This window comes from Anastrepha obliqua, chromosome 5 (assembly GCF_027943255.1).
Source record: "Anastrepha obliqua isolate idAnaObli1 chromosome 5, idAnaObli1_1.0, whole genome shotgun sequence".
In the NCBI taxonomy this organism is placed as follows: Eukaryota; Metazoa; Arthropoda; class Insecta; order Diptera; family Tephritidae; genus Anastrepha; species Anastrepha obliqua.
Genome location: NC_072896.1, coordinates 571,392 through 592,208, shown reverse-complemented (window position 1 = coordinate 592,208; position 20,817 = coordinate 571,392). Strand labels below are relative to the sequence as shown.

The 20,817-nt window shown below is 36.6% G+C and overlaps 1 protein-coding gene across 2 annotated transcripts; it reads left to right on the top strand.

Annotated features, from left to right (window-relative positions):
• The first annotated feature begins 197 nt into the window (after positions 1-197).
• LOC129247486 (cytokine-like nuclear factor N-PAC) lies at positions 198-6,451 on the top strand. Of its 2 annotated transcripts, none has more exons than XM_054886626.1 (10): positions 198-599; positions 1,221-1,257; positions 1,972-2,054; positions 3,004-3,823; positions 4,386-4,496; positions 4,572-4,715; positions 4,781-4,907; positions 5,089-5,175; positions 5,260-5,349; positions 5,434-6,451. In XM_054886626.1, the coding sequence occupies exons 1-10, from the start codon at positions 520-522 to the stop codon at positions 5,631-5,633; spliced, it is 1,779 nt and encodes a 592-aa protein (XP_054742601.1). In that variant the 5' UTR covers positions 198-519; the 3' UTR covers positions 5,634-6,451. The 2 variants fall into 2 exon arrangements, with proteins under 2 accessions (XP_054742601.1, XP_054742600.1); XM_054886625.1 differs by having other exon boundaries at positions 199-599; positions 5,086-5,175.
• Positions 6,452-20,817: the final 14,366 nt, after the last annotated feature.

Here is a 20,817-nt window from a genome sequence, read left to right as displayed (position 1 = left end):
TAAGACGAAAAATTCTGTCCTTATATGAATACTACCGGGAATTGTTGAAAACATGTCGCCCTCTGTAGGAACTTTAGTCCAGTCAATCACCACTTTCATTATGCCTTCTTCTAGATGTCGCCATAATCGCGCACTGTCAGCAATTCAGCATTTGGCTGAATTGTTGTTTTCGACGCCATTTTTGTTTTCACAAATTTGACGGCGAAAAAGAAGGAAAGAAGTAACGAAATTCAACGGCCGACCATAGTGAAACGCATCGTCGTGGTTGCGTTAATTTTTTCTCATAGTTTTCTTCACATTTTAACCTTGCAATTTTAGTCTAAATAGAGATCGCTTGGTGGATTCTAATTGTGATAACGCGTTAACCATATTTTGTGTGTATTCCAGCACGTCAATCGTGCAAAAAATTAATATATTGTGGAGTATTACGTGTAGATTACTATTTTTCGGTGTAGTAAAAAATAACTCTCAAACGGCGGCAAAATAAGTTTCCAATTCAGAATCGATAACATTGTTGAAATGTCGAAAGCCAAAAAATTATCATTGCCTAGCAATGATTCAACAGAATTTTTCAATTACAAGCCGAAGGACTTGATTTGGTAAGTGTAAAATTAAAATTGTTGGGGGAGAAAGAAAATTTTAAAGCAAATTAGACAAATTCCAATTGGCAGCCGAGTATTATTGGAGAATGAATAGGGAGAAGTAAGAAATAGCGCACATAACCTAGAAAACTAATTGAAAACTCGGAAATAATTGAGAACAAATTCCCGTGGATGGCATCGCATATGAGAAAATTCAAAACATCGGCCTACTCTTGTCAATCCTAAGTACTTGAGCGAAGTTATTAAAAATATACCTGCTAGTAGATTACTACAAGGCTTTTAGGAAGCATGCAGGCCATCAGGAATGGCTTTTCCAAGCATCCAATGCTTAGGTTTGCTTACGTTGTCACATCCTTCCGGTCTGGTGCTACTCGAGGGGCATAGATAGCTTTATTATACTTCGCTTGTCACCGTTCCGCCACTACCTTCCACTAAGAGGCGAAGGCAAGTGTGATATATATAGTACATAAAATTTTCCCGCGCATTTTTTTCCTATGTCGGCAAGATACAAGTAGTGGAAATCGGTGACTTGGATATCGGTGCTTAATAATTATTAAATTTTCCTAACAGTTTTATTTATTGATTTAACATATTTATCGTGTTTTTTTTCGATTTCAGGGCAAAAATGAAAGGCTTCACTCCGTGGCCAGCAATGGTAAGTACAATTTTCTGAACCTACCTTTGGATCAGAATCATAGCACCACCCCAGCACAGTGCAATCATATTGAGTTTTATTTTGACTGTACTTTTGCCTTACCGCACTAAGTGGCTGGCCGATTGTTTCGTAGCTGCCAAAGCTGTTGTTTGCTTGTGTTGCTTCGTCATATATACCATATGTCTCATGCTTGGTGTTTTAAGTTTCTGCTGCAATTGCTGCTAGGGCTCTAGAGCGTTGTCAGCAACGCCTGCAATCTTATCAATAAACCTTACTGGCAGAACTTTCGGTCCCAGGCCCAGACAGGATTTAACGTGAAAGTAATCAGCATATTAAAGCAGCAAAGTATATTCATCAAAAGAATGCATGGCAAACAAGGTTACGGAATTGCAACATTTATTAGGAGTGCAGTAATATGCAGAAATAAAGGTGTTATGGAACTGCCTAAAAATACCTACTTTTGCAGGAATAAACGTTTTTCCTGTTTCATTAGGAATACTTTAATGCGTGACTTCTATGTAAGCCGTTATTTACTTCAAGACATTATATTGAATGTCAATTAATAATGACTATAGAAATGTGTCTTCTCGACTTATTCATCTTTTCGCACTGTCGTTCTTATGAACTGTTACATAAAAAAATTAAAATTAACCAAAAATGAAAAATGTATTTATTATATTGTAATATATATACAATTCGAATTCCTTCCTGTAGATTGTTGAACCGTCCATTGATCTTCTAAATCAGCCGCGCAAAGCTAATACAAAAAGTGTATTTTTCTTTGGAACACGAAACTTGTGAGTATTTTTACCATCGATTAAAATAGTTTGTAGTGGCAAAATACGCCTAAGATCGGTAAGTTTGATTTAAAAAACTAACCCAAGTAAAATGCAGTATAATCCCAACAACTCCCAATCGAATTTTCATAGAAAAAAATTCTACATTTCATGCGTGAAAAATTCACCGAACAAACGAATTTATTGGTTCACATTAATAATTAAGAAAACGATTGTGCCGGATACTAAAATTAAATGAAAAAAATCTTTATTGAAGTGACCAAGTATATACATATTTGTTTTTGTATACGAGTTGGTGGGATTTCGTTTTTGTCATTCACTATTAATATTTGCTCGATGTCAAACTTACGAACTAGAAAGATTCCACTGTATTTTATTTCCATTAGTGCGGAGTCACACTGTGCGTTTTCACCGGAGCGTTGAAAACGCTCCGGCGCGAAAGGATGGCAATGACGAACGCGTTTGTATGACAGTTGTCACACTATGCGTTGTCGCCGCACCTACCGGACGGTTGCCGCAACTTGCTGCGGCGATGCGGCTTGACCGCAAGACCGGAAGACATCGACGACACAAGTATTCTTACGAATACCGTCACACTGTGCAGTTCAAACGCAGCGTTTTGCAATCATGTTCGATACGGATAAATTTATAACTTGCATTCAAGAAAAGCCGGGACATCTTGTTGTGCTTACAGAATGCAGCAGATTGTCGCTGAGTGACCGTACAGTGTGACATGTCGATCCGGTGCGGTGAAAACGCATGCGTTTCAACCGCTCCGGTGAAAACGCACAGTGTGACTCCGCACTTAGAAAGTGAAAAGATTTTTATTTATAAGATATTAGTATTGGTTTATTATAATAAAACAATTTTTTTAAATTAAAATATCTTAACTTCTAATTTGATTATATTTTATTTAATGTTAATGAACATTTTGTGACTACTCCCCCAGCGCTTGGATCGAAACCAACAATATCAAACCGTTCGAAGGTCCATGGAAACCCGAATTGGCAAAGGTTAATAAACCGAACTCGTTCCGTCATGCGATGGCTGATATAAATGCCTACATTGAAGATCCCACAGAAGTCGATGCGGAGGTTAGCAAAAACACGATCAGTAATCATTCCACCGAAGCGGACTTCGATAAGATACGGGACGGTCTAACTGATGATGACACAACAAACGACATGCGCGGCGCCGATGATGCGGACAACGGTGTAGAAACCATAACCGGTGATGTTGCGGTCGATTTAGAGGAAGTACCACCACCATATAAGACACCTGTCAAGCGCACACCAAAAGCCAAATCAAGCGCTGTGGTTGCAGTCAAAGCAAAATCATCGGCTGGTGGGGTAGCCACAAAGTCATCCACAAAGCGTCGCCGCTCCTCACAGACGGCAAATAGTAGCGCCAAACGTAAACGCAATTCTTCTGTCGGTGCATTAGAGGATCTAAATGATTACATAAACCGAAAGTCGACGACAACTCCACCGTCGCGTCGCAAAATAAATACCGATGCTTTAGCGCACATTGGTAGCACATCGCGACGAAATATCAACTCGATTGCTCTGCTCGATCGGCCGGTGGTTTCGCGTCCCGAAGCGCAAGCAATCGATATGAATGCGCGCTCTCAAACGCTAGCCGAACGCGACATAACACCATCTCAACTGACATTCGGCTTCCTCGGTCTGGGTATTATGGGCTCGACCATCGTCAAAGATCTGCTATGTACCGGTCATAAAGTGGTCGTATGGAATCGCACAATGTCGAAGGTAAGTGTGGCTCTTCTTCTGTTTCTCAAATACAAAACATTCGTTTGTACCAATTACCGTTACCTAACGATGATCATGACCGCTGCATCCCCAATTAGAGAAATAGACACTCGCATTTCAGCTTCACGCCGTCTAATATTAGGGCCATAAGCCTTTTGTGAAAAGTGCGTAATGCTCAGTAGATATTTAGAGGAAAAAAATTGTGGAACTTGAAGGCGTAATTAATTCTTACAGATTTTGATAAGCTGACAATCTTTTCATTCAGGAAGCGATGTTTCTTATGCGATTATTGATTTTGTTTTCCTTACATAGAACTCAGTATATTTGTTTTGTAAGCTGGAACGACAGATATTTCCAATAAAACTCTTTGCAAATTACGAAGTTTGTACAAAAAGAGTTCCTTACATTAAGAGGAAGCTTCGTGTAACGATTTTTTCTGGAAAGTATATTAGTAGGAAAATCACGATCTGAAAACTAAAAATTATATCTGTATTAAATGAAATTTATGTTGCCAATGTATGCCAAATTCTTTTTAATAAGGAGCTTAATTTGATTGTTTCAGTGTACTCCATTTGCCGAAGCTGGAGCCGATGTCAAAGGTACACCCATGGACGTTGTTGAAGTCTCAGACGTGATCTTCTGTTGTGTCTCGGATCCTAAAGCATCAAAGGATGTAAGTTGTTTTTTAAAGTAAAAAGTTTTGGTAAGTATTTTAAAATTCTAATCGGAAAATTTGCTCTTATTACAGCTTGTATTTGGCAACTGTGGCGTATTGGGCGTGAAGGACATGAATGGCAAGGCATACGTCGAAATGTCCACAATAGATCCCGAAACCTCGCAGGATATAGCTGAGGGCATACAATCTGCAGGCGGGCGCTATTTGGAAGTGCAAGTAAGACGTAATTTTGTATACTGTGTCAAGGAAGTATAGCAAACATTTTTCGTGTTCCCTTGCAGATCCACGGCACCCGACAGGAGGCGGAAGATGGTATGCTTATCATACTTGCCGGTGGTGACCGTTCAGTGTTTGAAGATTGTCATTCCTGCTTCAAAACCATTGCTAAAAACACATTCTTTTTGGGCGGTAAGTTTCATACACTTGTTTTCAATGCTTACAATTAACCCATTCATTCTGGCATTTGAATTATGATCATTATCTACTATGCAATATTGTAGCGTAATAATTCCGCACTTGTTTTTATTTTAATGTGCAACTTTATCTTTGTCTATATGCTTCCTAAAATGCCTTCACCCAATTTTAGCAGAAGTTGGGAATGCTTGCAAAGTAAATTTAATACTGCAAACGATAGTGGGAGTGAGTTTGGTTGGACTAGCTGAGGCCTTAGCATTGGGTGAGTTTTACTTTTGCTTTACAGTTGTTAACCCGACTAAATACATATAATATATTAATATCCACAATATTTTGTTTCTTCTAGCCGACCGTTTTTCAATTTCATTAAAAGACATTATTGACATATTTGAATTGACATCAATGAAATCTCAATTACTATTAGCTAAAGGCAAAGGTAAGTAAAAACATGCTTTGAAAATGGATATTACTCTACTTTGTATACGAATTTAATATAAATTTCTTTTCTACACATCTGCAGAAATGGCGAAGGGAGACTTCAACCCCCAACAGCCGCTGAGTCATATGCAAAAGGATCTGCGCCTTGTGCTAAGCATGGCGGAAAATTTGGACCAATCGATGCCTGTGACCGCAATCACAAATGAGGTCTTTAAGCACACAAAACGGCTTGGTTACAGCGAACACGATTCAAGTGCCGTATTTGTAAGATCCAGATTTTAACATTTAGTTAATACAGCAACATTTTAAATGATTATCTAAAATTCGCAATAAGAGTTTGACACCCACACACATTCAATAAACCAAAACGACAACATGGGTGACGTATCAAGTGCATTAATGCAGGGCGCTAAATCCCTTCATTTCTTAACCATAGCAGACAAAAAATCCACTTTGCGCAACTAAGTTGTATTTAAGATGCATGCCATCGTGGTTGCGCATTGCGGAGGCTATCTGCTGCTATGGTTTGAAAATATTGGGGCTGATGCTCTGCGTTTATGCATTTCCGAACAATCCCTACTATACCAATTTCCAATAACCACGACCAAGGCAAACAGCAATATTTTCAAAATAAGAGACAAAAGGGAATTAAGTTATATGATTTATGCGCCACCTAAAAAAATTATGCAAACACTTATTGCAATAAAACCAAGTAAGCAGCAAACGATATTGGTATCGGGGTCAGCACAGGCATAAAGCAGTCAAAATAGATCATACATACAAAAGTAACAACAGGAGTACTGACTACTGACTGATGACTGATGAAAGTGAGAGCGACGAAAGTGCATTGAAAATATATAAACTTACACTAATGAGTAGTAGACGAAATCGGAGGAGGAAATGAAATGCACGTGTTTAACATTTATATAATTATATATATTAAATGATAAGGTTTAACAATATAAAGAAATGAGAAAATAATAACAATTAAAAAGTGTAATGGAGAGCACAGTGAGGTGGAAAATGTAACAAATGTGTAAATGTGCGCATACATAAATGGAAAAAAATTATATCGCATGGCGCATTTTTCAAATCATTTATATATTTGTTTTTATATATATAAATAAATAAAAGGACAAAAAAAAAACTACAAAAATAGTAAGAAATAAATTGTGTAATGAACAGGGTTGGGAAATAATGTTCGTTTAAAGAAACTCTGGTCATATAAATGCAAAAAATGCATTCACCAAATTTTTTTGGTTTAAATGGAAACTCCAATAAGAAAAAATGAAGTGCACTGGTCTTTCTCTTCTAATCAATCTGAATTAAGATTATTAAAACAGGAACGCTATAAGCGGCTTTTATTACAATAAACTAAGTTAAATTTTGTACTTTCGACAGACTTACGGGTTTTTATTTATTTACTTGGCATTGTGACTATCTTGAGTTAACTGTTCTGTTGGAAATGTGTGACTTGTTTTCTTAAGGCTGCTTGTATAAACTAACACTTCCCGGCCCTGTCACTTAGCCTTTACTTATTTATATACATACTTTTGCACAATTATTTGAACTAATGCGCACACACACACCCGCACGTCCAAAAAATCATGGTGTCAGAACAAGTTGCTACTAACTTCCTGATTTTCTAAACCTTTAACCTATGATTTTCCGTTTAATTTATTTTTTTTTTTTTTTCCTTTTTTGATTTGTATGTGCTTGTGATCCTTACAAATTTGGGCAATATTCTTTATGACTAACCAAAAACGTAACTTACTAATTACTGCCAATTGTCATCTAACCAAACAATTGCCGCATGACAACCAAACTATGTTGGATGCTTGCCTCAAAACGATTTCCCTGTAGCAACTTCCGAAATGCCTTACGGCGGTTAACAGTGCAAAGATGCAAGTCCAACAACTAGTTTCAGTAGCGCACGGCTGCCGCAATGGCCGCGATTGCAGCGGTGTGTACATTAAAAGAGACGCTTACGATGTTGAGGAGTAAATATGTACGAGTAGCACTAAAGGCGTAGTAAAATATTGAAAATAAGCAGTTTTGGTATGCCTTTTTTCTCATAAATAATTTGTCAAATCGGACTGCCTTATGTTGTAATATTATTTTAAAAGCCGTGTAACGAGTGCGTTAAATTTTTTATGTTAAAGTAATGTTTTATGTTATTATTATTTTTTTTTTTTCAACAAGTATTTTATGATCCGGAATTAAGATACAGTAGAAACGAGATAATTTGGCTCAAGTGCATATATTTATTTCTCAGCAAAACGCTCGCTTTTGATAATATAAATGTCTCATGTGGCTCTCTGGCTTGAGAAAGTTTCGGTTAATTTTAATTTAATATACGAAAATTTCTATGAAGTTATATGTATTTACTATAAATAAATTTCGTTGTTATTTAGGTTGGTAATTTTATTAATAAATTGTGCTCCAGAATTTTGAGAGGCAAGTACAAGTCATCTAAGAAGTGTTTGTAAACGCATTATTATAGAAATTAACGATTTCTGAGACCAGTGCAGTCAATATGTTGCTGTCGGTGAACTATAATACAGCATTTAGGAACAAGCACGACATTAGAATGAAAGAATTACGCCGCGAATGGTATCACAATTAAAGTATTCGGCAAAGCGAATTATTTCCCTACGAAGGTGATTTTGTGGCCTAAGCAGACAGGTGGCGTTGAGAGGGATGAACGACTTAATTCAGAATTATCTCGAATTAAGTTCAACTAATGCAGATCAGCAACTAGACTAAATTCTCAAATTTAAGCGGATTAGGGGAATTTTCGATGGCAGACATCAACAGAAGAAAAATAGCTTATATCGGGCAAATTACAAGTGACACGAGAACGAATTTCACAACTGTTGTTGAGAAAATAAAATGTATATAAAAAATACGGATAAAGTTGCATAAAACAGTCCAGATAAATGAGATATAATTTCATTAAAAAGTAAATATATTCAAGTACCTTTCAACTACTACTTGTCTAATCTGCTTTCGACTGTACACGTGAATTTCGAGTGAGTTCAAGAATTTGTTATACAAAAATGTAATGGCTATGAAACTGTGTACCCTGTTTTTTCTAAATTCTGGTTACAAAGTTTAAAATTTTTATCAAAGTTTATCGAGTTTTATAAATCTGGTACAAAGTTTAGAACTTTGATTCATATAATATTTGTTATGGAGTGAGTTATATTTTTATAAAAAATTAATAAGAAACAAAAAAGGAGTCAAAATATCGAAATTCTATTATTTTGCCCGTAAAAGTGTGGGTTTGTTCGAATCGCAATCATGCACGATTTTTGTAATTTCACCTTCGATTTGAAAGTCTGGTAACTTTGCCCAAAGTTCAGTGTTCTAACTTTCCTTTTCATTTCTAATAGCAAATTACCGTCAATACTGAAATTATCAAGGAAAATATTTATACAAAGCGCATTGCTTTTATTTACGTTGTCTATGCAAATTAATGCCCAACATAAGAAAACTATCAGCATTTACGGCAGGGTCGCAGAATTTTGTAAGTACTGCAAAACCTGTATTATTCGAGTGTTCGAGCCTAAGCGGAGCGGGAATGCCGCCTGTGCAGAAATACTCTGGGTAGCATAGCTGAAGTTAGTTTAAGGAAGATGTTTTAAGTGCAATCAAAGCAAAGTGGGCATAAGATGATTAAAATGAATAGTAATTAATATCTAGTTCGCCTATATCCCACAGCATAACTCATAACGATCTTGCATACTCTAAACAATCAAGCTCTATTAGTGATGCAGCGATAACACTGATATAATCGATACTTTTGTTTCGATACCAGATATATCCGTATTCGATACCTATGGGGTGATACAATATGGGTGTTTCTTTTTGATTCTGCGTAATGCTTTGTTTCCAGGGCATGTAATTCGCCCTCCCATTCATAAAGCGTTGAATAAAAGCCAGACAAATTTGAATAAAAAGCAAACAAAGATATTTTCGCTGGTCTACTGCCATTTGCTGGCACTTTGTCTTATTACTGGAAATAGGTAGGAATAAATTAATACAACCTTCGCTATAAAATAAAGTAAGATCTTTGTTTTCTCCATCACCGATATTCACAGTAAATACTCGTAATAATAAAATAAAGCAAATGCGTGGAAACAGGGTAAGTCATGAACTGCGTGCAGTGGGAAGCACAGCATCAAGCTGATAGAGAAATAGATTGCGCCTTCCGAATTCGCTGTGTCGTAAGAGTCTATGCATACACAATCAAAAGGAAGAAGAACTACTTGTTTCTGAAGAGGAAGAGTAGGCGAAAACAATAGAAACAACCAAACACAAGATATGCGCACATACACTCACTTTCTTGCCACGGCGGCCTCCGCATAAAAACGCAAAAAAACTGCAAACAAACACAAACATATAATTTCTCCTACTTTTGTTTGTTTTGTATTAGGAAGGGAGCTGATGCCAGAATTGTCAAAATCGCGAAAAATAAAGTAACTGTTTTTAAAAGCGCCACCTAAGATACTCAGTTCGAATTGCCATAGCATAAGGTTCTACATTTTGATTATTCGGGTTATCTTTTCTGCTCCTTCGATACCAATTCAATATTTGTTTATGATACTCCGTATTGATATGTATATCCTAAAGGTCGTGTTCACAGAGGGCCATTTGTTTGTTGCTTTAACTTTGCGAATTCTCTTTTGGTGTTGTCCGTAATGTTGGCACAGGGCGTTTCCGTTGCATGCAATTGCGTTTGTGTTTTGTTTATAGCCAACAAGAACATTGAGAAGAATTAAAACTAGGGTTTGCAATCCCGTGTTATATTTTCAATCCCGGGATTTCGGGATTACATTATCCAAATACCGGGATCCCGGGATTGGTACCGGGATTAGGATTGGACTATTTATGAAAAATACTTACACATTATCATAGTTGAAAGTACAAAAAAACTGAAAACATAATTAAAAAATTGGTTTAATATTATTATTTATTGAAACAAAACAAAACAAAACTTAATTCATCATAAAAAACAAATAAAAAATAGTATAATACATAATGAAATTAACATTTCTTGTGTTGTTGTAAATAAGCTTTTAGAAAACACCACTCGTCCAGCGTTTCATCGTTCAAACGGCTTCTTATTTTTGTTGCAAATTGTCCTGGCGAAGAAAATGCTCATTCAGACTCTACACTAGTAGGTTTTATCGTCATTAAATAGGAGTATGTTCTTTCCAGGTAGTCACCACGTCTCCCTCCATTTTCGAAAAGAGACATTTCTTTTTGAATTTTTGATGACAGTGTCTCAAATCTAATAGGCTGCATTGGGCGCTTCATATATGTATGTACATATGTATACACATACATTTCATATATGTATGTACATATGTATATACATACATTTATCTAATCAAAATCAAATCTAATGCAATCATACATTTTTTCCAATATTTGGCGCAATTTTCATATATGTAAACCTAAAATAAATATGTCCTTTGCTAATATATGTATATAAACATGCATACATAAAATTTCGCGCAATTTTCATAACTTAATTACATACATATGTCCTAAATTACGCGCAATTTTCATAAAAAAACCAAAAAGAACAAATCTGTATACTTGCATACAAATCATATGGACATATCAAATGAACAACTCTGTTCTGTACGCAAGCAAATGTAAGCTAATGTAAACTACATTTTTTTACATTGCGTATCACTCTCTCCCTCTCATTTCTCTCCGGCAGCCATATTAATTAATTTCCTAATGTTAACTTGTGTTGATTTCATTTTCCTACCCGTATTTTGTTAGGAGGAACGGGCCGGGACTGCGCCTTCTCTATGAATTTACGTTCTCTGTAATGCTGAAAACAGAATGATACCGCGCCGTGCCGTTCCTTTTTTTTACTGTATTTTTGTTGTGATTGAGTGTTTTCTTTAACAGAAATTTACGGAATGGCGGCGCGGAACGGCGCGGTGTCATTCCGTTTCCAAAACAAAAAATTCTACGTACATATTTCATAAAAAAAAAATAAATTTTCTGAGAATTAAATTCTTAGAAAATTTTGATGAGAAAAAAATTTCAAAATATAATTCAGACAAAAATTATATCCCGGGATTAGTTATTTCAATCCCGGGATTTCGGGATTTGAAAAAAACACCGGGATCCCGGGATTTCGGGATCCCGGGATCCCGGGGCTGCAAACCCTAATTAAAACATTACCAGATAGTTTAAAATACAGTTTTATTATCTGTCACTAATTGATGTCATCCAATGACAGACCCAGATAACAACCCATTAGCATAGATGGGCCCAAGGGCATAGGGAATATCGGCGCCTAATTCGAACTCTGCATCAATTATGGATGATGGCTGGTCTCCAGGTACGAACTTATGAGCGAGTGTTGTTGACGGTGTTAATGAATTCGCAGTCATAGGCACAGGAATCGACGGGTCTAGGCAAGGTAAACGACTACCTCGCCTGCCTTTCTCGCTTCTTCACTGCGAGGAACTTACAACTTTCCTCCACTAAATCCACGGCTGCTCTCTTCACCCCCTAGACAAAGGTAAAAGTCGACGACACACCAATTCCGATGGTTAACAACCCCAAAATTTTGGGAGTTATCTTTGACAGTTTGCTCTCTTTCTCAGCGCATAGGTACAACCGCTATTGCAACTAAAGTACAGAATCGCAAAAAGGTCCTCAAGTCTCTTACCGGCAGCACTTGGGGCAAAGACAAGGAAATGTTGCTGTCGACTTTCAAAGCAATAGGCCGACCGGTTCTAAACTATGCTGCGCCTGTCTTGTCGCCTGGAACCAGTGATTCGCAGTGGACGAAGCTTCAGACCTGCCAAAACACTGCAATAAAGACCGCGACAGGAGGCCTCATGATGTCCAGGATACAACACCTACACAACGAGGCTCACATGCTGCCTGTGAAAGAGCATAACAAACTGCTTAGCAGGCAGTTTCTACTAGGGTGTTACCGCAGACCTCACCCATGCAGACACCTGCTTGAACCTGAGCCGCCTCCTCGGCATGTCAGGATGCATTTCCTCATATACGCGCACAAATCCAAGACAAAACAGACAAACAGCTACTGGATCGGACAGTGTACAGACAGACCATAAACGACATTCATCGGAAGACCATTGCCACCTTCTTAATCTCCCGACCCCCGAATGCCATTATCGGAGTCCAACCACCACCAATTGTAGACGAAGAGCTCCAACTTCCCTGAGAGTCCCGCGTAACCTTGGCACAATTACGTTTTGGATACTCCTACTTATCCAGAATTGACTCAGACGTACTAAACATATGACCGGCATGTGAAGGCACCCCGCACGACACTAACCACCTTTTCACATGCCCCATCAAATCCGATCATCTAACACCCCTCTCCCTTTGGACCCAACCTATCGAAACAGCTAGTTTCCTGGACCTACGGTTAGATGAGCTAGTCGAAGACGACCGGTGATTACACTTCACTGACTGGGCAAAGTTACTGCTACACCAACAGCAACAACAACAACAACGGGTCTAGGCAGTATGGGTTGTTTAATTAAAAGGTTTAAGTACACATGTGAAGAGAGTCGATAGTCCGTCGGGATGAATATATTATGTATCTCGCTTTTAGCTCAAGGAGATCACTTCGCATTTAAAAAGATACTCCTGTAATAAAAGCCGAAGCTGCTTATATATATATGTATATAAAATTTGGTTGCACGTTAAGATACTCAATTCGCCTTGGTTGCATGTCTATAAACACTAAGTTTTATATATTTAAAAGCGAATAACGAGCTCGGAGTGGTAGCCCCTATTAATATTATATTCTTTTCTTTTCTTGGAAAAAACTTTCATACTGTTTCATGTTGCACATGAGAAAGCATCAATACAAATTTAAACCTTTCCAAAATAAAATAATAAATTCAAAATTTTCGCTTGACTATTTTGACAACCGTGGCGTAGGGCATAATAAATGCAACATTTTTATCAGAAAAGAAAACACCAAACGATTTTTACAACTACCTTGGCTCCAACGCCCCTTAATTATAAAATTTCTTAAATTTTCTGTAACAATTTACATTCTTCACTTAGAGTTTTAGGTATTGAATTTGGCAAATATAAATATCTCATTTGGCTACTTCGTGAGGATTCTATCAATTCGTGATGCTTTCCTATTTCTGCAGTAAACTGAATAACCTTAATATTAGATTTGACAAATAACGTATATTTACGTTCTTTGGAACGAACGAGTAGACCAACGAACGAATGGCAGCACAAAAGCGACGTACAAAAAATAGAAAATGGCGAACTTTGATTTTCATTTTCCGAATTTCACGTTAAGTTTCTGTTAAAATCGAAGCGGAAATACTGCGAAATTGAAGATAAAAACGGCAAAGAATCCTCCAGCTACCAGGGAAGCAACATGCGTATGTGAAATTAAAAGCGAGAAGTGTTTTTCAAGTTTAAAAAAGAAAGTGATGTCTGGCCAATGAGTGTTGCCGAAGGCAGGCAGCAAAGGAAAGCAACACCATTTTGACAAGGCAGGCAATCAGCAAGTCGGATATACTTATTTCTCTTCCGTGGACTTATTTTATGTTTGCTGCTACAATTGCAGAAACTTAATAACAATGCAAAATGTCTATGTTTCACTTAAGAGATCTGTCATAAAAGCTAAATGATAAGTCGTGTAGTGAATAAATTTCGGTGGGAAATCAGTAGGTGCGTCATTTATAGTGAGAACAAGACAAACTAACAACAAATTGCAAGTAAAGCTGCCAAAAAACTTGACAATCTAAATCCTTCGGGTGCCTAAATGCTAAATTATGTGTAATAACTTTGTGACTAATAGTAGCTAAATGTTTTCAAATAATTTCCACACAATCAATAGTAATAATTCATCAAAGCAATTTCATTGGAAGTGGACCAGTACAGAGGCAAGTGGAGCTAACGGGCTAAATACCAATGTAAGTTCATTACGCTGTGTATGATTTTTTTCAATATTCATATCTTCGCCCATACTTTATCAACGATTCTCTATTTCATACTATTTTTCTGATTCTTTTGTGTACCTTTTATCACTCGTACATGCTCCTTTTTTTGCGAAATTTTCTTTGCTAAATTGTGTCAAATGTGTGAAACCAGTCTGCGTGCGAGAAAGCGAGAATGATTAATAAACATTCAATAGCTATCTCCTTCGTTCTATGTCTTGTCTTGCATTGTTGAATTTATTGGAGGATCGACTGCTTTGTCTGTACTGAAAAGAGATATGTATACATATGTGGTAGCCAGCCGTCAATTTGACGTTTCGGATATTTCTTTGCAGATTTGCTTTCAAGCAAGTGCCCAAAAATGTCATGGCGTATATGTAAAGTTTTGAAAATCGATAGTATCTGATATGAAACATGTTTGTGATGTCACATTTATTTATACATATATGTATTTATTTTGCTCGATGAAATATGGGCATACGTTCTTCCTATTCGATTATTGAATAAAAAACCTCCAAAGTATAGAAAAAATAAGATAATTTAGACCAATACCGATTTGCTCCTAAATACCCGTTCATCCTTGGCATTCATGAAATTTAATATGTATTAGAACTGCGTAAACGAAAGTTGTGTTGAATAGCTACCCTCTCAACTCGATATAACTAAAAATTGGAGCCTCTATGTGCTAATATATCAATACAAAAAAAAAAAAAAAACGGACCAGTTGAATTCTATTTAGTTATTTTTTAAGAGTTGTAATAAATATTGTAAAATCTACAAATAACATATTTTGAGGTGCTCAATTCTAAAACAATTCTAAAAACATATATCGGATTAATTTTGTAAAAAAGTGATTACGCATTACGTAGGACATAATTTAGCAGAACTCTGTCTAAATTAAACTGTCAATAAAGTCGAAAAAATCGAACCTAACGCTCATTCTGTTTAACTGACAATTAACCGCATATAGATAATAAAAGTTTTTGTCCGATTCATAGATTCAATATTAGGTTGTGGTGCAGTCAGGTTATTTTCGCTATCAAAATATTAATCCGTCAACACAACATCGAAGATCTGTTGGAAAAGACTGGTTTTTAATCCAATGGTCAATTGAAATGTTTCCTATAACAAGTTTATATTTTAAAGAATTCTAATGCACAGACTAATTCAAAGTGCATTTTTTAATATTTAATACGTGAGTGATTGAGGGGCATTTCCCTGATATTTTTTTTTGAATATTTTTTAATAATTTAGGGAATTTATGTCTAATAGTTCAAAATTTTAGAATTATAAAAGCTTCTTCCTCACCGATTTTTCAATTCTAATTCCGTATATTACATTATATTTAAATTCCAATACAATTTGTTTTTCGTATCGATAATATTATCGTAATACTTGCCATAAAAATGACAGTTTTTAGCAGAAAAAATAACAACAAAGTGCAAAATGAGTGAGATAGATAGATGGTACTGCTAACACAGGCGTAGAAAAGCACTTATGTCAAAAAGGTTAGAAGAACAAAATCAGTCGAAAGATGAAAGGAACAAAAGAGAGGGAAATGAGATGCAGAAAAAGATGAAGAAAAAATCAAAACGGAGAAGAAATTTCCGATAGACTTCAGCCGTGTGAAGTAGTCGCTGCGTTTTCGTCTGCGTGAATTTTGTTAAATTAATGTTGAAATAGGTGAAAAAATTGTCGCAAAAATATGGATAAATTGTTAAAATAACAGGCGTGTGTGAAATTGTGAGAAAATTTGAAGATACTTGAAAAACCCATAATAAGGTGGAAAATGATTGGCAATTGCCAAGTGATAAAGTGAAAATATTACAAATACAAGCTCATTAAAGTATAAAATGTGTAAAAGAGAATTGCAAGAAGGGTGAGGAAAAGGGGTAAGCAACAAACGAGAAAAAAATTGAAATGAAAAGGTGTGATGACAAAGTCAAAGAATGTGCATGTGTGTGTGGAAGTAAGAAAGAAGTTAAAGAAGAAAAATTTATTGCAAAATATCAGGCATCCATTCGTGAGGAGCTGTTAAAAAATTTCTCTTTCGCTATTTTAACAACTTAATGTACATATAGAAAAAAACCGAGAATGAAAGGAGATACATATGTGAATGTGTGAATAACGTAAGTGGGCGGCGATGGGCTGTAATGAGTGAAAAGTGTGCGGTATGCGTCGTCATTTGACTGCAGCAACAGCAACAGCAATAGCAACAATAAAATTTGCTGTTTTTCATGCTTGTAAAATAACGTAAAGGTGCTCTGGTAGGGGTTGGTGGGTATGGCGGTGGTACATTAGTAACATTTCGAGCAACAATACAAAACGAACGCAAAGACAAATGAAAGAAGATGAGCGCATGTGTTGAACTAAAAGTTACACGATGGGGGCGGCTGCGACTACTCAGTGGGCAAAAGTAGAAGTGGTAGTAATCGGTTTAGGCAGTGCCAACCACGGTGACTACTACGGCGATAAGACGGCTATGGCGCAACAAACGAACGAAAGACTGACCCACGACATACGACGAGCTACATCGCTGAATTACGACAAATCGACAAATCTTGCATGTGCGGCGGGGTAAATTACTCCGTATAAGTAGACAACAATAACAATAAGAACAACAGGCACAAAATGTAGCTAGCCAAATATACTCAGTTGGCGATTAAATGTCGCCACCACTACCACTACCAATACTTTTGCCCACCGGCTCTGCTCCTTATATACACATAATAACAACAATAAGAAACACAATAACAATACTATAACTGCTACGGCAATACAGAGCGATTGAAGAAACAACACAATTCACGCAGTTGTCGGTTGCGCGCCGAGAGAATGATAATGGCCTGCGTAATTGTAGTTGTTGTCGACGATACCGAAGGTGCACGAACGCAACGAATGAGCCCACATACAGACGGGTGTAAGGACGCACGGGACAGACAATCTAAAATAGCATATATTCAATAAGTAAAATGCAACAAATAAAATGCTATAACAGAGAAATAAAACAATAATGAAGTAACAATATGCGTGTCAAAAAACACATACACAATAATTAGTTGCAAAAAACAAATAGTCTGAAGTGGGAGAGTCTGCTACAGTTATAATATATACACATAATTAATTGTATTTAAAGTGTTCGGTATTTGACTTCAAAGGTTCTGCGATAAAGCCTCCAACGCTTTGACATGTTAACTTATTTCCTTAACGGGACTTCATGGCTCTAACAGTCAAGGAAAGATTATTTAGTTTTCGATGGGAACATCCGATATTGGCAGTATGGAAGTTTAAGAAGCTAAATCGATAATGTGATGACGGACGGGGGGCCTGGCACGTTGTTAGCATAAACATAAATGTTTGGAGAATACTGCTGGACTGACATCGGAAAAGATAATTACGTTGTCACTGTCGAAACTGGCAACTACGAGTATCTGTTCGTAAAATACATTTTTTCCAACACACATACCCCATTCAACAGTTCTCCCTTTGAACCTTTGGATGAATGTATGGTATAGCCTTGACCATAAGTATCAGGCACTTCATATTTTATAAAAGGCAATGCTCACTTCGTTACCTACAGTTCGTTAAATAACTGTAGCACAGAAATTTTCGAGAAATTGTGTGCTTTTCCCATTGCAAAAAATTTGAGCATTTGTTTTATGGAGAGAATGCACAAGGCCGTCAACAAAAAAGAAAGAAATTGTCAGAAATCAACGCGATTTTTGGGCCACTTCAAACTTGCATCTCCTTATCAACGTCACTGACATATGACAATAGTAAACAAAATAATTTAAATCAAAAGCTTAAATGGTGTGAGTGGTCATTTTGGGGAATTTCGTAGAGATGAGGGCCTTATAGTGTAGGATTAGTCAGCACTATAGTATTGGGATGTTTTTCTGTTTTGGATAAAGGACACCATAGGCGTGATCTTTTACGTCAGCATGCTTGGGGGTGTATAGTTCCTTTTACAGAGTGGGAGTTGCTCTTAACATGCAAACGGTGGCACAGCGCAATAATCTGAAAAGTAGTTTCAAATCACCTGGATCTGGTATTTAGCAGTAGGTATTTACTAATATCGAAATCATCTTTATTGGCTAGATTTTTGCCTCTAAGGCCCACTTTAACCTTTGTACATAAATTTTCGGTTGGACTAAGACCTGGAAACTGTGGCGGCAAGCTTAAAACTTCGAATTCATTTTGACCGAGTCATCCTTTTGCCCGCTACGATGTGTGATTCTTGTCGTGAGCCTGCTGAAACATCTATCGAAGCTGCATATGGCAACATGGTTTCACTCAAAATCCTGGTGTATTATGAAGCATGCATCTCACCCTCAACTCTAATCGTTTTCTTACATTTACTTTGATCAGGAACGATACCCTTCGACCAGCTTTTGCCTCCAATCTGTTCTTACTAATCTTGTTGGACTCATTGAAGTGTCTACGTTCAGAGTATTGTTTTTTAAGGGCGGAAGTGTGCACAAAGGGATATTTTTTACGTGACGTCGGATTCGCCTTAGCAAACCGTTACTTATTTTTGAGTTTTCCCTCTGGTTTCTGTTTTATTGTGATTGTGTTCTCAATCATTTTCTTTGAATTCAAAAATACCTGTACAATATAAATATACGAAGTGATTATTAAACTACAATTGGTTTATCGCACATAACTGTAAATCAAAGTATCGAGCTTTGTAGAAGTTTCATAAAAATTCGACAAATTTTCCTACTTTTTTTTTTACCTGACGTTGTTGCACATTTTCTCCATAGGTATAACAAATGTTCGCTGACCGTGAGCGGGAAAAACTATCAAAAATTGAAGATAATTTCGAATCACTTCAAACTTGCGTTTTATTTTACTAAAATTTTATGGCCCATAAAACTGTACACAATTTTTTTTTAATTCTGATTAAAAAGCTTGAAATTTCGATGCAAATTTTTCGAATTTTTATAAAGTGTATTTGTCGTAGAATGAACTATGTTTGTTTTTTATAAAAAGTCAATAAAAATTAAAAAGGACAATAAAAGAAAAGTAGTCAAAAATGGTAAAAATATCGTGTTTCTAATTAGCTGTCAACGGGTGTCATTGGGCCTTTCTAAATTCGATAGTGTCTTCCGTTTTGCGAGAAATTTATTTTTGTAGTTAGGCATTTCCTAAATGAGCTCTCAGCGGTCCTCAAAGAAATTTTCAGATACTGTTATCTCGATAACTGGAGCAAAACTGTTAAAACCGGGGGATGGCACTGAACTGAAAAGGTATCAGTTAAATTCAATGAACTATTAAAATGTCTACCCAAACAAATTTTGAAAATCTGAACACAGTGTAATTATTGACTTCGGGTTGATGTTGTCTCTGGGTACATCCTTAACTTAGCTCAGACTTTCCGTGCCTATGATGGACTCCAAGCGTGCGGGCGTTCGAGCGTGCGGAGTGTAAAAGTCAACTCGCATCCTGTCAGCAGACACAGCTGCTTAGTTCACTCACAGGCACACACAAGCGAGCACACTCACATTAACATGCTCTTGACGTTATCCTACTTGTTTATGGGCGGCTGCGTGGTGTCCGCTTTGCCAGCTGGGTGTTGCGTGCATTGCCCTTTTAAGTATCAATAATGGAAAACAATTCATTTTACATCGTCGCCGTTGTTCATAACTCGCTAGTGTGATCGTTGTCGTCGTCCACTGGTGAATTGTGTTGTGGCTGCTCTTATACGAGTATATGTATGTACATTCATTGTATATATAAATTTGTTGCTTTTATTTATGCTGCTGTATTCCAATACTGTTTGCCATGAATTTACATTAAGTTGTTTTAACTGTGGCTCATTCTTCGTCAACTTTTCTTAATACTTTGGAAAGAGCAGCCCCAGTTGTTATTTTGTGCGATACAGATACTCGTTCGGTGGCTAACTGTTTGGTTCTTGTATTGTTTAAAAATGTATTTAGCACCTGGTGTTTTCAGCGGCCACGCAAGCCAATCAATGGTAGCAGCAGTGGTAATGATTCTATAAGGATCATAGAGCTGCACACAGAATACCAACAATGTACAGGGTCCTTTAAGTTTGCGTTTCTGTTTTAAATTCAAATTCAGAAAATATATTTTAAATGTTAATTCGTTATATGTTTATTAACTTATGTCTGTAGATATGTAGTAGACGGCCTGTAATTTATGAACGAAATATTTCAAAGATTTTCTATATTCTGCATTTGAAATATTTACTGTTGGAGATATATTTTGGATATTTGAGAAATACATCAAATTCACTTTAACTTGAAATGTTTGTTGGGGTGCGTTTATGCGCAAACAGTATTGCCCTAATCGAAGACGTTAAAACCTTTCCATTAATATAATTGCCTTTTTACTTTGGATTGGTAACAGTTACGACATCGATTGTATTGCAAACTAATTTCTCGATTAAGGTTATTGGTAGTTCGCCAAGATCGCCTGATCTGACGGCCACAGACTACTTTTTGGGTTAATCAATAGGCCTG